Source organism: Ruditapes philippinarum, unplaced genomic scaffold (genome assembly GCF_026571515.1).
Source record: "Ruditapes philippinarum isolate M1 unplaced genomic scaffold, ASM2657151v2 ctg384_1_1_1_1, whole genome shotgun sequence".
NCBI classification, from domain to species: Eukaryota; Metazoa; Mollusca; class Bivalvia; order Venerida; family Veneridae; genus Ruditapes; species Ruditapes philippinarum.
Genome location: NW_026853376.1, coordinates 71,440 through 92,716, shown reverse-complemented (window position 1 = coordinate 92,716; position 21,277 = coordinate 71,440). Strand labels below are relative to the sequence as shown.

Sequence of the window (21,277 nt, the reverse complement as noted above, 5' to 3'; positions counted from 1 at the left end):
AAATAATTTGACACTAGTATTATTTATTGAAATTTTACCAACCTGCTTTGAAATTCATCTACTCTATTATTTTCTGTTTTAATTCCATGGCTGGGTCCACTCATTGATATTTTTTGTTTGTTATTCCTGTCATTTTTTATGCACACATATACACATTCACAAACCCTTTAATTATTATCTACACTTTTTACTTATATTCAAGCAGTAATAACATTTAGTTCAAATTTTGTAGTTTTTACATCCAGATTTCCTCAATTGAAATAAATTATGCTTCTAAGAGTTCTAAATTAAGCATGCTTTACAATTATTTGATTCAAGGTGTCTGCAACATATGTAGCTAATGTAATTCTGCTATGAGTACATTCTCATTTAAACATATTTTTTGCCAACACTTGTGTAATGAAATATGATTATATGTTTTTCCCACCAAGTTATAATGCACAATAAAATTATTTAATTCCAATAATATTTTCCAGGCCAAAGAAAAAAAAGTGTTTCTATAATTCTTGATGTCTTTGTGGTTTCAGTATATTAATCAATTTTCCAAAATTATCCTGAGATACAAAGATAAAGTATTCCACACAAAATTAGTTATACCTAACAGTGTTGTTGTCGTTGATGTTATACTATTTGTTACAGTAAGTAGAAAATACTGCATGTTTTCGTTATAACAGTGTAGGTTTAGATTCTAGGTAGTAATGTTAATGTATGTACAGTCTGTTTGTTTTTTTTTGATGTTGCTTAGTTGGAAGCACATCTTTGTCATATTACATGATACCTATATTCTTGATATTTACATACAATCCATGCATGAAATTCTGTTTCTTTCACTTGAAAAGATTTAACATAAGGCATTAAATAAAACTTTATATATATAAATAACATTCATCTTCTCTGAAACTGCTGGGCAAATTTACTTCAAATTTTGTCTGCAGCATCCATGTGACATTAACACTTAATTTGTTTTTATCATTTCAATTGACCCCTTTAGGGGTCAACAGAGCTAAAAAAAGAAAAACCTTAAAAAAAAATTCTACTGAACTAATTGATGGATGATCACCAAACTTTGTCTGTTACATTCTTAGAGGTTTTTATGCCACTGCAGCATCTGTGATGCAGTTGGATATAGCGATTCACCTGTGTGTATGTGTTTGTGTGTTATATAGATTATATAGTGAACTTAAAAAATCTCTTATGAAAAACCACTAGTCCAATTTCAACCAAACTTGGCAGGATTGATCCTTGGGTGAAGGGCTTCCAAAGTTGTTCAAAGAATTTCATTCCATGCAGGAATTTGGTTGCCATGGCAACTAAAAGGAATTGTAAGAATAAATTTAAAAAATCTTCTTGTAAAGACCCACAAGGCCTAGAGCATAGATATTTTGCATAAGGCATTTTCTGGAAGACCTGTACCAAGATTGTTCAAATTATAGCCTTGGGGTCAAAATTGGCCCCGCCCCGGGTCATTGATTTTCACTATATGTGCATATAGTAAAAACTTAAAATACCGTCTGTTCTGAAGGTTCAAGGCATAGAGTTTTAATATTTAGTATATGATATCATCTAAAGGTACTCTACAAAAGTTATACAAATTTTTCCTCTAGCTTCAAAATTAGCCCCGCCCCAGGGGCCATAGGTTTTCCTTAATGTATATAGTAAAAACTTTAAAAAATCATCTTCTCAAAGTGACAAAGGCTAGAGGTTAGATATTTTGCATTAAACATTGTGTAGTGAACCTCTAGCAAGATTGTTCAAATTATAGCCCTGGGGTCAACCCTGCCCCGGGGGTCATTGATTTTCACTATATGTACATATAGTAAAAAATTAAAAAATCTTATTGTATGAAGGTACAAGTCTTAGAGCTTTGATATTTGGTATATGATATCATCTATAGGTACCCAAAAGTGTTCAAATTTTGCCTCTAGTGTCAAAATTAGCCCCGCCCCGGGGGTCATAGGTTTTCCTTTATTTATATAGTAAAAACTTTAAAAAATCATCTTCTCTAAGTGACAAAGGCTAGAGGTGAAAAATTGTGAAGTGATCTCTAGCAAGATTGTTCAAATTATAGCCCTGGGGTCAAAATTGGCCCTGCCCCGGGGGTCATTGATTTTCAGTCACTATGTCACGTAAATTTTTTTTAAAAATCTTCTTGTCTGAAGGTACTTATCTGATAATAACAATTAGATGGGTCAGTGATCTATGCATTTTGGCAATCTTCAATTGTATAGAAACAAAAACATTACTATTTAGTGTTGTATTAATGCGGTGGCATAGCATTTTTCACAAATGCAATCTTGTTTTTTCTCAAGTTTGCTCAAGTTAATGTGATTCAGGTCCCTTTTAGGGGCCTAGAGAGCTAAGGTTAAAAAACCCTTAAATAGCTTCTACTAAAACCATTAAATAGCTTCTACTACACTGCTGTGGGTTCAAATCTTGACAGGGACTTTGGATTCTTTCATGTGAGGAAGCTATCCAGCTAGCTTAGTAAAGGCCGGTGGTTTTACTCAGGTGCCCGTTCGTGCTTGAAATAATGTACAGAAGTGCACCTGAGGTCTTCCTCCACAATCTATACTGTGTCGGTGTGACATAATAGTAATTGATGGATGACCAGCCCTATTTAGGCCCCAAACACTGTTTTTCGTTTGAGAAATGTTGTTAAAAAAAGTGACCACTTTTTCGGCGGAGACCCCAATCAAAATGGTACATAAGGGGGTTGCCAGAAGGAGGATGTGCCCCCTTCTGTTTGGGGGATTTGAAGGGGGGCGGCAGTCCTCCTCATTGCCAAGAAAATTTTGGACATGTGAGAAGCTAAAAATGGCCCCAGGTCGATCTTAGGGTAACTAGTAACCGACGCTGAAAAGCCTTTTACTCTATCATCTCAATTCAGCACTTTGAAATCAGTTTTGATGGGGGAAAAAAATGCAAAATAGTGATTTTTTAGCAATTTTGATATGTCCCCCTGTTGCCACGTTACCAGGAAATATATGATTGAGCATGCTGTTACAGAAGCTATGGTCCAGTCAACATTTGTGCCAAGTTTCATTAGTATTGAAGCATTTTTCATAGTTTTATAGCAGTTTGAACTTGTGACAGGAGGCTTTTCAATGAAAACGGCCATTTTTTCACAATATGCTTATGGGGAAAAAGGTTAATAAAAGACCTCTATTAGCTCGACTATTCGATAAGAATAAGTAGAGCTATTGCAGTCACCCGAGCGTCGGCGTCCGCGTCTGCGTCGGCGTAACCACTTATGTTAAAGTTTTTGTAATAGTTCAAATATTTTCAAAGTCCATTGACATATGGCTTTGAAACTTTGCACACTTGTTCACCATCATGACCCCAACCTGTAGACAGGAGGAGGTAACTCTATCAAGCATTTTGACAGAATTATGCCCCTTTTTCGACTTAAAATTTACGTTAAAGTTTTTGTAATACCTCAAATATTTTCAAAGTCCATTGACATATGGCTTTGAAACTTTGCACACTTGTTCACCATCATGACCCCAACTTGTAGACAGGAGGAGGTAACTCTATCAAGCATTTTGACAGAATTATGCCCCTTTTTCGACTTAGAATTTATGTTAAAGTTTTTGTAATACCTCAAATATTTTCAAAGTTCATTGACATATGGCTTTGAAACTTTGCACACTTGTTCACCATCATTACCCCAACCTGTAAACAGGAGGAGGTAACTGTCAAAATCAAGCATTTTTTTTTTACTATCAAGCACTTAGAATAGTCGAGCGTTGCTGTCCTACCGACAGCTCTTGTTTCTATTTTTAGCTCACCTGAGCACGAAGTGCTCAAAGGTGAGCTTTTGTCATCACTCTGCGTCCATCGTGCGTCGTGCGTCGTGCGTCCTTCAAAAAATGGCGTCAAACTTTTCAAACAACATCTCCTCCTAAACTACATGGCCAATTGCAACCAAACTTTACAGAAATGATCCTTAGGTGGACCCCTTTCAAAGTTGTTCAAAAATTTAAATTCCATTAAAAACTCTGGTTGCCATGGCAACCAATAAGAAAAACTTAAAAAATCTTCTTCTAAAAAACCGTAAGAGCTAGAGCTTAGATATTTGGCATGAAACATCTTCTAATGAGTGCCTACCAAGTTTGTTCAAATCAAAGCCCTAGGGTCAAAATTGGCCCCGCCCCAGGGGGTCATTGATTTTCCCTATATGCATATAGTAAAAACTTAAAAAATCTTCTTTTAAAGAACTCAAAGAGCTAGAGCTAAGATATTTAGCATGAAACATGTTCTAATGGGTGTCTACCAAGTTTGTTCAAATAAAAGCCCTGGGGTTAAAATTGGCTCCGCCCCGGGGGTCATTGATTTTCCTTATATGTGTATAGCAAAAACTTAAAAAATCTTCTTTAAAAAAACCCAAATAGCTGGAGTTTAGCTATTAAGCATGAAACATCTTCTAGTGAGTGTCTACAAAGTTTGTTCAAATCAAAGCCCTAGGGTCAAAATTGGCCCCGCCCCGGGGGTCATTGATTTTCCTTATATGACTGTGTATAGCAAAAACTTAAAAATCTTCTTTGAAAAAACCCAGATAGCTAGTGTTTAGATATAAAGCATGAAACATCTTCTAGTGAGTGTCTACCAAGTTTGTTCAAATAAAAGCCCTAGGGTCAAAATTGGCCCCGCCCCAGGGTGTCTTTGATTTTCCCTGTATGCATATAGTTAAAACTTAAAAAACTTCTTTTAAAGAACCCAAAGAGCTAGAGCTAAGTTATTTAGCATGAAACATCTTCTAATGAGTGTCTACAAAGTTTGTTCAAATAAAAGCCCTAGGGTCAAAATTGGCCCTGCCCCCGGGGGTCATTGATTTTCCCTATGTGCATATAGTAAAAACTTAAAAAATCTTCTTTTAAAGAACTCAAAGAGCTAGAGCTAAGATATTTAGCATGAAACATGTTCTCATGGGTGTCTACCAAGTTTGTTCAAATAAAAGCCCTGGGGTCAAAATTAGCCCCGCCCTGGGGGTCATTCATTAGCTTGACATTTTTTTTTTTAGATATATACATATTATATATATACATATATATTTAATATATATATATATATATATATATATATATATATATATATATATATATATATATATATATAAATGTATATATATATATAGATATATATATAGATATATATATATACATACTATGTATATATATATATATATGATATATATATATATATGTATGTATGTATATATTTTTAAAAATTAATAAAATATAAAAAATATTATAATAAAAAATTTTAAAAATTAAAAAAAATAAAATTAATTAAAAATTTAAAAATGCTTTACAAAAAAAACCCCAAAGTTTTTTTTAAAATTTAAAAGCCCGGGGGTTTAAAACCCCCCGCTCCGGGGGCCCTATATAAGGTGAGCGATTTTGGGCCATCAGGGGCCTCTTTTTAAAAGTTTACATTTAGATGGGTTTTAAAATTTTTTTTTATAAACCAGGAAAATTCCCCAATTTCTTACACCAGATGTGTTTAACCCCAAAAAAACCATTGCCCCTTAGGGATGGAGAAACAGATTTTAACCCCCATGATTTTATTTTGGGCCTGGTTCCACAATTTTAAATTTCTTAAACTCCCTTTTTCCCTTTTTTTATGTGTTGAAAGACTCGAAATATTTTTATTTGCATATGGGATCCCAAAAAACATTGTCTTTCCATTTGAAGAGAATGTAAGTAAAAATGTTTTGCAACATTAATTTAAGCAAGAAATTTAAGATGGGTCCTGAAGTGGAAAGCTAATGTATGTGAACGTTTTTATGTACTTATATTTTTATTGACAACTCATTAAATAAATTGTGTCGCAAAATCAATTGTGTCATCCCGCAATAAATGATGACATGCATCTTGTTATCCCCCGCCGAAAAATTTCGGCGGAGGATATAGAAATAGTCTCCGTCCGTCCGTCCGACCTTCCGTCCTTCCTTCCGTCCGTCCGTCCGTCCTTCCGTCCGACATTTTTGTCCAGAGCATAACTCCAAAAGCCTATGAGATATTAACATGAAACTTCATAGGTGCATAGATCTCACTCAGGAGGTGTGCAGTGCACAAGAATGATAACTCTACCTTTCATTATTTTTGAGTTATTGCCCTTTGTTATTTTTCATACCTAATTTTTCACCTGAGTTGAGCATAACTCAAAAAGTGTTTGAGATATCAACATGAAATGTCATAGGTGGATAGATCTTATTGAGGAGGAATGTTGTGTGCAAGAATGATAACTCTTCCCTATACAATTTTTGAGTTATTGCCCTTTGTTTTTTTTATGCTAGTTTGTCCAGAGCTTATCTCAAAAAGTATTTGAGGTATCAACTTGAAACTTCAAAGGTGGATGGATCTCATTGAGGAGGAGTGCAGTGCTTAAGAATGATAACTCTACCCTGCATTATTTTTGAGTTATTGCCCTTTGTTATTTTTCAAAATTAATTTTTGTCCAGAGCATAACTCAAAAAGCCTTTGAGATATCAAAATGAAACTTCATAGGTGCATAGATCTCACTCAGGAGGTGTGCACTGCACAAGAATGATAACTCTACCTTTTATAATTTTTGAGTTATTGCCCTTTGTTCTTTTTCATACTTAATTTTTCAATTCAATTTTTTTCTCAAAAAGTATTTGAGGTATCAACTTGAAACTTCATAGGTGGATAGATTTTACTGAGGAGGGATGCAGCACACAAGAATGATAACCTACCCTGCATTATTTTTCAGTAATTGCCCTTTGTTAGCTCGACTTTTCTATGAAAAGGGGAGCTATCCTACTCGCCCCGGCGTCGGCGTCGGCGTCGGCGTTAGCGTTGGCGTCACACCTTGGTTAAGTTTTTCGTACCACCCCACTTTATTTCAGAAGTATTACAAGTATGGCTTTGAAACTTACCATACTTGTTCACCATCATAACCTCCATCTACAGACAAGAGTACATAACTCTGTCAAGGTTTTTGACAGAATTATGGCCCTTTTTTGACTTAGAAAGTGTATTGAGCTTGGTTAAGTTTTTTGTACCACCTCACTTTATTTCAAAACCATTGGAGGTATTGCTTTGAAACTGACCATACTTGTTTACCATCACGACCTTCATCAACAGACAGAGGACATAACTCTGTCAAGGTTTTTGACAGAATTATGCCCCTTTTTGACTTAGAAAATACATTGAATATGGGTAAAATCCACTTATTGCCTTAACCCTTTGAGATATTGCTTTGAAACTTTTAATGCTATTTCACATCATTACCCCCATCTGTACGCAAGAGAAGGTAACTCTGTCAAGGATTTGTTTTAAAAATTAAGGCCTTTTATCGACTTAGAATCTTGGTTAAGTTTTTAGTACCAGTCCACTTTTTGACTGAACTGTTTGAGATATTAATTTGAAAGTTGGAATACTTGTTTACAATCATGATTCCCAAACATGTCCAGGAGAAGGTAATTCTGTCAAAGATTTTATTTGAATTATGGCCCTTAACTGTCAATGTTTTGTATTATAGGCAAGCACTAAAAAACTTAAAAAATCTAAAAAAATTCATTCCTATCCACTGAACCTGCAGTGTTCAAGGGTATCACACAATTCAGTAAAATAATTCTTCACTAAATATCTTAATGCTCATGGCCATTGTTCACTTTAAAAATACAGAGATTCTTGTATTGCCTTTTACTGCAAAAACTTTTTTTATTGGCAAGCAATAAAAAAGTCGAGCGCGCTGTCTTACGGACAGCTCTTGTTATTTTCAGCCATCAGTATTCACATAGGTTTCAAATCTGTAATCACTATAGCCATCAGTTTTCATTACCAAAAGACCTCTTAAAATGGAATTACTCCGCTCTACTACATATACATTCTTCCAATGAGCAAACACATTCGGCGGGGGATGGCCATGTTGACATGGCTCTTGTTTAGAATATAAGACTTAGCTGCTTTGCTGCTGAATTAAACTTGTTAATTTAAGATTTTTCAATCGTGACTAACATCAATTTTGGCTTTGCTGGATCAGCTTTTGTATTATTTTATTTGAAATCTTTGGATATTTTTTTTATTCAGGATTATAAGAATATATTAATGAGAAAATATGAGAACCAAAAGGTAGCATTAAAACCCTTGCATGTTTCTATTTTTAGAATTACGTGTTTCTATTTTAGAATTTCTATTTTTAGAATTGCCTGTTTCTATTTTTAGAAATGTGTGTTTCTATTTTTAGAATTGCGTGTTTCTATTTATAGAATTGCGTGTTTCCATTTTTAGAATTGGGTGTTTCTCTTTTTAGAATTACGTGTTTCTATTTTTAGAATTGCTTGTTTCTATTTTTAGCATTGCATGTATCTATTTTTAGAATTGCGTCTTTCTATTTATAGAATTGCGTGTATCTGGTTTAGAATTTCGTGTTTCTTTTTATAGAATTGCATGTTTCTATTTTTAGAATTGCGTGTTTCTATTTAATGAATTGCGTTTTTCTATTTTTAGAATTGCGTGTTTCTTGTTATAGAATTGCGTATTTCTATTTATAGAATTGCGTGTTTCTATTTATAGAATTGCATGTTTCTATTTATAGAATTGCGTGTTTCTATTTTTAGAATTGCGTGTTTCTATTTTTAGAATTGCGTGTTTCTATTTTTTGAATTGCATCTTTCTATTTTTAGAATTGCGTGTTTCTATTTATAGAATTGCGTTTTTCTATTTTTAGAATTGCGTGTTCTTTTTATAGAATTGCGTGTTTCTATTTATAGAATTGCAATTTTCTATTTTTAGAATTGTGTGTTCTTTTTATAGAATTGCGTGTTTCTATTTTTTTAGAATTCGTGTTTCTGTTTATAGAATTGCATGTTTCTATATATATACAAAATATATAGACAAAACTAATGTGACAAGACAGACCGATTAAGTTTTTAAAAAGGAAACGTTAAGATTTGGGCGGTGGCTCTTCTTATTTGTTTTGGTCGTCAGACCAAACAAATAATGGTAGCGAAATTTCAGATCCTAATGTTCTTATTTGCAAATGCTGAAAGTAGTCCAAACTCCTTAAAGCGGTTACTTCCCTTCATATGTACATTAACCCCGAAAAAATTAAGGGGAGATAACTGCGTAAAGATTGTCAAATGACAGGTGCATTAATTTTTGTAACGAAAAAATAGTTCCCGATTGGTCGAAGATTGTGTTATTGTGTTATTCTTATAGATATACATGCTTATATTCAGCTCCATGATTATTTAAACAACAGGTTATATCGAAATTAATAAGGGTTACAAACTCTAATTTATAATAATATGGTATTCGTCAGGCTGTTATCTTATAACTCCCCGCGGTCGAGGGGTTTACACCCTCGCTTTGGAAGCGAGAGGTCTGGAGTTCAAAACCAAGTTCAGGTCTTTTTTTCATGTGTTTTATTTTTTATTTTTTGTTTTTGTTTAAGCCAAATAAACATTGAATTGAATATCAGTGTTGCAATTAGTATTATAGCCAATTTACTATAGCACTGGAAAACAGCATTGGTGACACTATACAAACAAATTGGTTTATAATCTCACAACCTTCACCTTTCTGACATTCTGAGACCCAAACAAATTCAGTGTCTTCTGTGCTTTGATTACTAAAAAAGTCTTGTGTGTCTTTTTTAAGCCTTGTGTGACTGACTAAAAAATGGCTAAAAAGATCAAAGGAAAAATCACTGAAGTACCATTTTGTGAGTACGTCCGTCCGTCCGTTCCCTTTTTTTGTCGCACGTAGCTCAAACAGTAATTGACCTAGAGTCATGAAACTTTACAGGAATGTTGATCAGCATGTGAAGTTGTGCACCTGGGTATTTTCATGTGGATATATTTAGTATTTTTAGAGTTATTGCCCTTGACTTAGTGAAAATTTACAATATTCAACTTGTGTTGCACGTAACTCAAAAAGTATTTGACCTGTAGGCCTGAAAGTTTACAGGAATGTTTGGTCAGCATGTGTACTTATGCACCTTGGGTTTTTATTTGCCCTTTACTTAATAAAAGATTTTTTGTTTTGAACTTTGGCACATGTAGCCAAAAAAAGAAAATTTGACCTAGAGACATAAGATTGACAAATCGGTGGAGTGTGGAGGCACCCGTGTCCTATGGACACATTTCTAGTTAATGCAGAAATAGATAAAGATCTATGTCTTCTCTGCTGTAACATGTGTTCAGTCTAATTGAATAAGCTTTATTCATGCCTTACAGGAATTGAAAAAAACATCATGACTATGTTAAGTTATCATAAATACAATCTGACAACAGATTTCTTTATTTGTCTTGCTCAAATCCACTTAAATGTACAATTAAAAGATAGAGAGAAGAAAAGAGTTTAAGTTGTATTAGGAATTGACTCATCTAATGTATTAAGAGCAGATTGATTGATAAATCTGTGCACAATAAAGAACTAGTATTAAAGGGGCCTTATTATAAGAAAATAAGAAAAAAGCTTCATATTACATTTAAACAGCATGTCTGTCCTGTGCCCATCTGTCATACTTTCATTGGACATAAAACTGAATCTATTCCAGTTATAAAATTAAATTATAAAATATAGAAAAAAACTCTGATATGTGGTTACTTCTCATCTGTCAAACTACTAATCCCTGTTTATTTTATTATTTTGGAGCAGTGGCCCTTTATATTAAAATTGCTCTAAGATACATAATACTATGTGGGTATCAGTTGCTGTGAAGAAGTTAAATTTTACCGGGGCTAATAGAGTAGCTGGCTCAATAGGGAGAGTATTGGATTTGTTATCCAGGGGTTGTTGGTTCCATCCTTCAGCAGGTTGAAATCCTCTTTCACTTTGATTCAGAAAACAGGGATTAGTAGTTTCTTACAAAAAAAAACTGGTAATTACTGAATTGTTATCCAGGAATGCCAGTTAGTTGATTCAATCTCCATGATATTGACCAAATCATTAAAAAGTGACAAACCATCCAACAAGCAAATGCTAGGGCTACCATGTGATTCATGAACCTAATTGAATGTGATCCCAGTCCAACAATAGATGCACCAATCATCACCAGATTAACTTAGTGATATACTAGTTTTACCAGGGCTATTCCTGTCACTCCCAATCTTATTCTTTAGTTATGATACTCCATGAAAGCAAAGAGAACAGCATTCTTTTGGGGGATGTTTACATGCGTCACACTTTAAATCCAAAATCCAAACAGTTCCAAAAATAAATGTTTCCAGACATTAGGTGTCTAAGGACTAAAAAGAATGCGAGTTAGTTTTATTTTCTTATTGTTGACATTTATGATATTTTATGCTGTTGTACTAAACAGTGTGTGTACATTTAGTCTATGCTTAATGAAGGTCCATCAGCCCATAAGGGCACAAAATGCAGCTTTGGCTGTCGAGTACGGACCCCGGACATGTCACCAGTCATGCCCTTAAAGAGTTAATTTTGAAGAATTTACCTCCATGCAATTTCCAGTACAATATAAACAACTTATATGCTGGTAGTATTAGACTGTGGCATTCATGTTTTGTGACTCAGGTACACAGTGTTTTACATCACTTTTTATGTAACAGTATTTTAACTAATCTTTTAACTTAGTAACATTTTGTAACTTAACATAGTATTTTGAGTTAAATTATTTGTCCCATAATAGGAGGTTATAGATGCATTTTGGATAAAGGGAGGTAATAAATATATCTATACTTCTTGTTCAAAGTAATATCCTTTTTTTTACTTAGAATAAGTATGAAATTGATTATTGATAGTTGTTGCACTTATAAAAACAAATATGAATTGTGTTCAACACTGCATGCAAATTTCTCTTTGATTCTATTTCAAGTCCCAGTGACCTTGACCTTTGGTCTTTAAAAAAATTGACCCGAAAATAGATTGGGCAGGTAGAACTCAAGCACTTAATGTTTTAATGAACTAGCTTTAGTATTGAAGTTAAAAAACTATACAGTAAGTTAAAAATTAACCCAGAAAGTTGACTAACACTGACAAGTGTGTCATGACAAGTGTGTCTAAATTTTCTTCAAAAAGTGGAGCTATAAAAGGGAGACACAGGCAAAATATTCTTTCTTCGTTTTGAATTTTTCATTTATTATTCTGTAAATGCCCTCAAAATGAGTGCACTAAACAGTCACAGGAACAAAACTTATCTTCTTAAAAAGAATAAAATGGTGGTTTCCTAACTTGACCCATGTGGGTCAGGTTAGAGCATTAAGATTTCACAATACTTGTCAGAGTGAACTCTAGAAACGTTAAAGAACATGTCAAGTGAATGACTTAGAGACTTGTTTCAATCATACAATATCCACATTATCTGTTATTGCAGCTTTCAGGGTTTGTTCAAGTCACATGACTTGTTTTAAAATCTACTCACTGATTCTGACTGCGTCTAAATTCTGTTCAACATTTATAGATATATTTATGCTTCAAATGCAAAATATATAGAATTTATACACAAATTCATGCTGGAACTTTAAAAAAATGTTATTTTAGGGTGATTTGAGTACATAGGATCATTTTAATATTTTCCTCAATAATTTGCCTGAGTATCCCTGTAAAATTAAACATTTTTAGCTTGACTATTTGAAGAATATGAGTGCTATGGTAGTCGCCCCGGCGTCTGTGCCCACGTCTGCGTTGGTTAAAGTTTTTTGTAAAGTTAAATATCTCAATTATTGCTTGAGATATTCAATTGAAACTTACAATACTTATTTATAGCATCAATGTACATAAGATTGACAAGTTGGATAACTCTGCCTACATTATTTACAGAATTATGCCCCTTCTTAACTTAGAAATTTTGGTTAAAGTTTTTTGTAAAGTCAAATATTTCAATTATTGCTTGAGATATTCAATTGAAACTAACAATACTTATTTACAATAACAATGTACATCAGATTGACAAGTTGGATGTGGATATATTTAGTATTTTTAGAGTTATTGCCCTTGACTTAGAAAAAATTTGCAATTTTCAACTTGTGTCACATGCAACTCAAAAAATATTTGACCTAGAGTCATGAAACCTTATAGGAATGTTAATCAGCATGTGTAGTTGTGCACCTGGGTATTTTCGTGTGAATATTTTTAGTATTTTTAGAGTTATTGCCCTTGACTTAGTAAAAATTTACAATATTTAACTTGTGTTGCATGAAACTCGAAACGTTTATGACCTGTAGGCCTGAATGTTTCCAAGAATGTTGGTCAGCATGTGTACTTATGCCCCTTGGGGTTCTCTTGTGGATTTATTCAGTATTTGTAGTATTTGCCCTTTACTTAATACAAGATTTTTAGCTTTCAACTTGGGCAGATGTAGCCAAAAAAAAAATTTGACCTAGAGATATAAGATTGACAAATTGGTGGAGTGTGGGGGCATCTGTGTCCTATGGACACATTTCTAGTTTATAATAACAATGTACATCAGTTTGCAAAGTTGCATAACTCTGCCTGCAATATTTGCAGAATTATTTGCCCTTTTAAAACTTTGAGATTTTGGTTAAAGGTTAAAGGTCTTCAGAGATATTTACTTGAAACTTTACACATGTACTAAGGGTCATAATTATTAAAGGTCACATCTCAAGATTCATTACTCTGCCATGTATTTTGACTGAATTATGCTTCCTTTTGTACTAAAAAAATCTCCTTTTCTTGGTTAAGTTTAACATGCAAGAACTTCATATGTATATTTGTGGTCATAAATAATAATCACTGAACAGCACTCATATCTGTGTCATGTATTTAGGCTGATTTATCTCCCCTTTTTGTGTCGCCTTGAAAAGGCGACATATAGGGGTTACTTTTGTCGGCAGCGTCAGAAGAAGTGCAGTGCACAAGAACCGGTACTCTGCACTTCCTAATTTTTTAGTTATTGCCCTTTGTTAATTTTCATACTTTATTTTTATCCGGGCCATTTCTCCTAATGTATAAAAGCCATGGACTTGAAACTTCATAGGATGATAGATCTCATTAAGAAGAAGTGCAGTGCACAAGAACAGGTACTCTGCATTTCTTATTTTTTGAGTTATTGCCCTTTGTTAATTTTCATACTTTAATTTTGTCCGGGCCATTTCTCCTTAAGTATATAAGCTATGGACTTGAAACTTCATAGGATGATAGATCTCATTAAGAAGAAGTGCAGTGCACAAGAATCGGTTCTCTGCATTTCTTATTTTTTATGTTTTGGCCCTTGGTTAATTTTCATACTTAATTTTTGTCCGGGCCATTTCTCCGAAAGTATAAAAGCTATGGACTTTAAACTTCATAGGATGATAGATCTCATTAAGAAGAAGTGCAGTGCATAAGAACTGATACTCTGCATTACTTATTTTTTGAGTTATTGCCCTTTGTTGATTTTCTTACTTTATTTTTGTCCTGGTCATTTCTCCTCAAGTATGAAAGCTATGGACATGAAACTTCATAGAATGATAGATCTCATTAAGATAAAGTGCAGTGTACAAGAACCGGTACTCTGCACTTCTTATTTGTGAGTTATTACCCTTTATTAATTTTCATACTTTATTTTTATCCAGGCTGTTTCTCATAAATTATAAAAGATATGGACTTGAAACTTCATAGAATGATAGATCTTATTGATAAGAAGTGCAGTGCACAGAAACTGCTGCTCTGCACTTATTATTTTTTGAGTTATTGCCCTTTGTTAGTTTTCATATTTCTTTTTTGTCCTGGCCATTTCTGCTAAACTATATTGTTCACAAGGCGACACATCCGACTCGCGGAGTTCTAGTTTACTTAATCTCTTGGTTAATGTTTACATGTAAGTTTTACATATGTCAATAACTATCAGAGATTTTGATTTGAAACTTCACATATGCATGAAGGGTCATAATTGTATGTCACTGACTAAGTTCCATAACTCTATCTTGCATTTAGGCTGATTTATCTCCCCTTTTCTACTTAGTCTCTTGGTTAATGTTTACATGCAAGTTTTACATATCACAATAACTATTAAAGATATTTATTTAAAACTTCACATACCGTATGCATTTAGGGTCATAATTGTAGGTCACTGACCAAGATCTATTGTACTATCTTGCATTTAGGCTGATTTTTCTTCCCTTTTTCAACTTAGAAATTCATGGTAAAGTTTTGCTTGTAAGCTGTTATCTCCATAACTACTGAAGGGTTTGTGCCTTTTTTGGGACAATTTTATGCATTCATAATAATAAAGCAGTGATTTACTTGATGACAAGCCTTTGTACCTTTTCGATCAATTTTATTTATTCATAGGTAAGCAATAAAACACCCTTGTGACAACTTTTTCGGATAGTCGAGCCTAACTGTCCTCCGACAGTTTTTGTTAGGATATATTGTTCATGAACAAAGTAATTATTACCTACAAGAACATTCTGTATTGAATTATTGGTTGCACATGTCTACATGTTTGTTATTACTTGTTTCATGTTGATGATCTGATGAAAGTGTTAACCACCAAGGTACATTCACACTCAGTAATGAGCAGCTAATACTGCCAGAGGTCAGAAGGATCTCATTAAATGGAGGCTACAATAATATACTTCTGACCATTATTCAGTGCCAGTGGCTTTTCACTTGATTTTAGGTAGATTTCTAGAACAGATAAGTCACCTATAATATTACTTGTTGTTTTTGTCCAAATATTTTTGATATGTAAGTAAATTACTTTTTAGAGTGCCCTTAGAATATTCTTAGACCTTGAAGTCTGACCTTGTTCTAAGAGACTTAACAGAATAATCATGATATTCAGCATTATTCACATTAGTTATATTAGTTTAGTCAATTTTGATGGATTTGTGAAAGTATGGTTGATGCAGTGTGAACAAAAACATGCCTTGTTGAGGAAAGGAATTGAACAGAACACATGGCACTGGTAGTCAAATACCAGAAGATGGAACAATAACTGTAGTCTTAAGTTGGCCTTATCAGCATACTGCATTTAGTTACTGCCATTGGTCATTATGTTATTGACATCATAGTGGTATTTTATTGTTTAAATTAACTAATTAATTAGGTTTATATGTATGACATCAAGATGTTATATTTCCGATCTTTGTATATCGTTCAGCACGACATATTTGTTGTGCATGTTATGTGGTATTTATGTGGTATTTTTAGTTTCTTCCATCTGGCCTTTTTCAATTTGGGTGCTTCCAGTATTCCTACTTGAATACTGTATAATCACCCTTAGGATATGTAGCCTGCTTTTTATTCCCCTACTGGTTTAACTGGAGCGGACTTGAGGTTAACCCTCCGTCCGTCCGTCCGAGCGCTCAAGAGGGTATATGTTGGGTACTAAATACCCAACAACTACCAATCCTACTCATTTCGTATGTATTGTTGAGTATTTTTTTTATGAATTTTGATGTATTGTTGGGTACTTTTTTTACACAGTAAAATACCCCAACAAGAATACAAATGTAAAGATGTCTGTCCTTCTGTCAGTCCGTCCACAATCAGGATCCTGTGATGAAGCAAAAAGTACTGAAAATATTTTTATGAAACTTGATATAAGGATAGATGGCAGTCTGGAAATTATGCTCTTCCTGTCATGAACATGTGGTTGCTATGGCAACAAATAGACAAATATAACAATATTTGTGATTACTCAAAAAGTACTGTAAACATTTTTATGAAACTTAAATTTCGGATAGATGGCAGTATGGAGATTATGCACATCAATTTAATCTTGACTAAAGGGAGTATATTGAGAGTTTTCCCACTCGCCAAGCGTCTGCTACCTCGTCAAGATTTCTGATTCAAGTTTTTACACTTTTTCACTATAAGTTCTTTATTTAATTCTTAAGGTATTTACTTCAAACATTTACTATAAGTTCTTTATTTCTTAACGTATTTACTTCAAACTTCAAATATATATATGTTTCTGATCATCAACCACATCATATGTGACAAATTAATTGTTGATGCTGCACATCAAAGACGCCGCCAAATGATTTGAACAGTCAATCAGCATTGAAAATCGTTCTCTATTACAGTTGAATATCCGAAACACAAATCAATTTTAGCTCCACTTTGTTTTTTTGAAGAAAAAAAGAATAGGTATTGCTATAGTTGATATTCGCAAACTTGTACCTGGATCATAACTTTTTAGCTCACCTGACCACAAAGTGGTAAGGGTGGATATAGTGATAGGGCTATGTCCGGCGTTGTGCGTCGTTCTTCGTCAACAATTGGGTTGTTAACAGTCTAGCAGTCACAGTTTTGATTGGGTCATCATCAAACTTTGTCAGAATGTTTGTCTCCATGAAATACAGATCAAGTTCGAAGATGGGTTTTCTTCACTCTAGTGGCTCCAGTTTTGATCCAAATATTCTTGTAATCAGTAAGGAAGGTTGATGGGTCATCTCCTATCAAAAACTAGGTCACAGGAGCTAAAAATATAAAAAGCTTGTTAACACTCTAGTGGCTGCAGTTTTGATCCAAATATTCTTGAAATTTCTCAGGAAGGTTGTTTTGATGATTTCTAGGTCAAGTTAGAATATGCGTCATCTCTGGTCGAAAACTAGGTCACAGGAGCTAAAAATAGAAAAATCTTGTTAACACTAGTGGCTGCAGTTTTCATCCAAACATTCTGGAAATATGTCAGGAAGGTTGTTTTGATGATTTCAAGGTCAAGTTTGAATATGGGTCATCTCTGGTCAAAAACTAGGTAAAAGGAGCTAAAGATAGAAAAAGTTTGTTAACACTCCAGTGGCTGCAGTTTTGATCCAAACATTCTGGAAATTTGTCAGGAAGGTTGTTTTAATGATTTCTAGGTGAAGTTGGAAGATGGGTCATCTCCGGTCAAAAACTAGGTAAAAGGAGCTAAAAATTGAAAAAGCTTGTTAACACTCTAGTGACTGCAGTTTTGATCCAAATATTCTGGAAATTTGTCAGGAAGGTTGTTTTGATGATTTCTAGGTCAAGTCCCAATATGGGTTGTCTCCGGGCAAAAACTAGGTCACAGGAGCTAAAGAAAGAAAAATCTTGTAAACACTCGAGTGGCTGCAGTTTTGATCCAAATATTCTGGAAATTTGTTAAGAAGGTTGTTTTGATGATTTCTAGGTCAAGTTTGAAGATGGGTCATCTCTGGTCAAAAACTAGGTAAAAGGAGCTAAAAATATAAAAAGCTTGTTAACACTCTAGTGGCTGCAGTTTTGATCCAAATATTCTTGAAATTTCTCAGAAAGGTTGTTTTCATGATTTTTAGGTGAAGTTCAGATATAGGTCATCTCCGGTCAAAAACTAGGTCACAGGAACTAAAAATATAAAAAGCTTGTTAAGGCAATAGAAAATAAATAACTAGATTCTCATCCAAATTTTGGAAAAAAATGGGGCGGGTGGGTGGATTTTAATTTTTATTTTTTATTTTCCATTCTCGGTCTGGAATTACACACGAAGAGGTCAATATTTGGGAATTTGTTCTATATAATAGGTTCTAACATTATGTGTATGTAAGATATATATAGATTCAGATTGAGAATGGAAGCAACATGATAATAATTATCTTGATTGTAATGATCTAGCTGTTTTATTGAACCTTTTACATCAAACCAATTGATGTTTTGACAAAATAAAAAAAATATATAGATCTACATGTATTGTTACATAATAAGACATCTTAATTTTATAAGAGTTGAATAAAGATGTACTATGCCTATGCCGATCAAAAGTGCTTTTACATGAGTAAATTAATTAATTCAATCAATGAAGCTACACAAAAAGACAATCCTATTGCAAAAATAACATCTAAGCTCATTGAAAATTTGGCAAAGAAAGTACAGAGATTTACCTATTATATTAAAAAGCTATTTTATTTATGACTAAAGATATTATAAAGATTACATACAAAATCAAGCAGCACGCTGACCATGAAGATTATACGCGAAATTCATTTTTAAGGCCACAAGGACCAGCACCCTGTTATTTATTTTTGGTTCAGATGATTATTTCAGGCCGTGACATTTCTAGTATTATATGATAACAGAACCTGGGTGAAATGTCAAAATGACGGCTTTTCTTAGTTTGGCTTTCAATGAAGAAACAAAACAAAATGTGGACGGTAGAAATAATCATGGTCCTCACTAGGATTTTCAAAATCCTCAGACTCCCAATTTTGCTGTTTCTTCTTGATTAATTCCATCATGAAGCTTGTACAATATATCTGTGATTCCAGGCACCCCCTCCCTGAGGAAAATATCCATTGTACAACACACACTGGCAAATGTCTCATTCTAAACTAATGTAAACAATACAGTAAGTAAATTTAATAAATAAACTATATTTAAAGTGTTATTGGACAAATTTTATCAATACAAGGCTTCCTTTTGGTGACTTCTTTTTGTATTATAAAAATCGGCATCGCGAAAATATGTGACAAACGAAAAAATGTCTGTTTCCTGCATAACCATTCACAATTCTAGTTGTTGTTGATTTTGATTTTATCAGATTAATTATTTTATGAGTATTTTTAAATTGTTATTCAGCTGCTTTTTCAAAAGGCATTGTAAAACAAAATTTCAAAATTTGTAATTTACGGCAAAATTTACCGATGCTGTTATGAACTGCTGTTTATTTGACTATATTTGACTTGTCCAAAATTGGTCTTTTGTCGTTCAAACTTCAATATAGTTTCAAAGATTGAAAGGTCTGGTCAAATCAAAATAAATTGGATAACAAGTTAAATTGAAATGATTGGTATACTTAAAATAAATTAAAGACAATAATATGTGCCGAGAATATATCCATTTAAATATTTGTATGAATAGAATAAAGGTCGAATGACATTTGAGGACAAACTGTTCTGCAGTGATCTCCCCTTACTGGCCTTAGCGTAACCTGTGCGCAGAGTTTGGCTTACTTTCTTAATGGTTGAGGGAGAACCGTCTCTCTGATAGTGGGCGTGGTTTAGGCTTTGTAACTTGTAATTTAATGATTCGACAAGTGATATTGATCAAAGTTGTCCTGGTTCCCTTACACCCCGTCAACAAAGACTAAATGCTAGTAGCATACGGAGCATCATATTAAATTTGGCAACAATTTAAGGTGGAGCCGAACTTCAACAGAGGCGGAGCAAATGAAGTAAGTGACACTGCCTCAGTTGTTACCTCTTTCAATGGTTAAGTTTAAGAACGATCGACTATAGACTGGCTCATTGGCATGTTATTTTGCTCCCCGAAAAAATTTCAGGGGAGCATCTTGTCGTCGAGTCATCCGTCCGTCAGTCCGTCCATATGTACGTCCCGAATTTGTGTCCGGCCCATAACTTTGTTATTTGAAGTTGGATTTTAAAACTATTTCACAGAAATGATCACCATATTGAGAAGACGTGTCACGTGCAACATTTGGGTCACTACCTTGAAGGTCAAGGTCACAGCATGACCTTGCAGCAAAATCGTGTCCGGCCCATAACTTTGTTATTTGAAGTTGGATTTCACAACTATTTTACAGAAATAATGACCTTGCAGCAAAATCGTGTCCGGCCCATAACTTCATGATTTGAAGTCTGATTTTACAACTATTTCACAGAAATGATCACCATATTGAGATGACGTGTCACGCGCAACATTTTGGTAGCTACCTTGAAGGTCAAGGTCACAGCAAAATCGTGTCCGGCCCATAACTTCGTTCTTTAAAGTCGGATTTTAAAATTATTTCACAGAAATGATCACCATATTGAGACGATGTGTCGCAAGCAAAATTTGTGTCACTACCTCGAGGTAAAGGTCACAGCATGACCTTGCAGCAAAATTGTGTCCGGCCTATAACTATGTTACTTGAAGTCGGATTTAACAACTATTTCACAGAGATGATCACCATATTGAATCGATGTGTCGCATGCAACATTTGAGTTGCTACCTTGAAGGTCAAGGTCACAGCTTTACCTTGCAGTAAAATTGGTCTGGTCCATAACTTCTTTATTTGAAGTCTGATTTGACAACTATTTCACAGAAATGATCACCATATTGAGACGATGTGTCGTGAGCAACATTTGGGTGGCAAACTTGAAGGTCAAGGTCACAGCATGATAGATTTTTACACTTTTGCCTGCACAGCCTTTATTTATTGACAGATGTAGTTCATATTTGGTAGGAAGATAACTTACATGGTATTCTTCTTTTGGATAGAGTTAGGGGTCAGTTTGGTCAAGGTCACCAGTGCTCAAAATAAATTTTTACACTTTTGCCCATACAGCCTTTATTTAATGACACTTGCATTCATATTTGGTAGGAAGATAACTTGCATGAAGTTGAATATTTTTCAGAGCAATGACTTGGAAACTTATATTTTTCACAATTACAAA

The 21,277-nt window shown here is 33.9% G+C and overlaps 2 protein-coding genes across 2 annotated transcripts in view; one reads left to right on the top strand and one right to left on the bottom strand.

The window, feature by feature from the left end:
* Positions 1–3,378, bottom strand: part of LOC132736682 (FMRFamide-activated amiloride-sensitive sodium channel-like) — a 31,936-nt gene extending 28,558 nt beyond the window's left edge. Inside the window, exon 1 of the mRNA XM_060723871.1 lies at positions 43–3,378. Coding sequence (XP_060579854.1) covers positions 43–104 — 62 coding nt within the window. The 5' untranslated portion in view covers positions 105–3,378. The remainder of the gene's footprint in view (positions 1–42) is intronic.
* LOC132736679 (integrator complex subunit 13-like) overlaps positions 1–21,277 on the top strand; it is a gene marked incomplete at its 3' end in the record, with an annotated part of 221,676 nt that overhangs the window by 128,965 nt on the left and 71,434 nt on the right. The gene's annotated exons all lie outside the window — the stretch shown is intronic.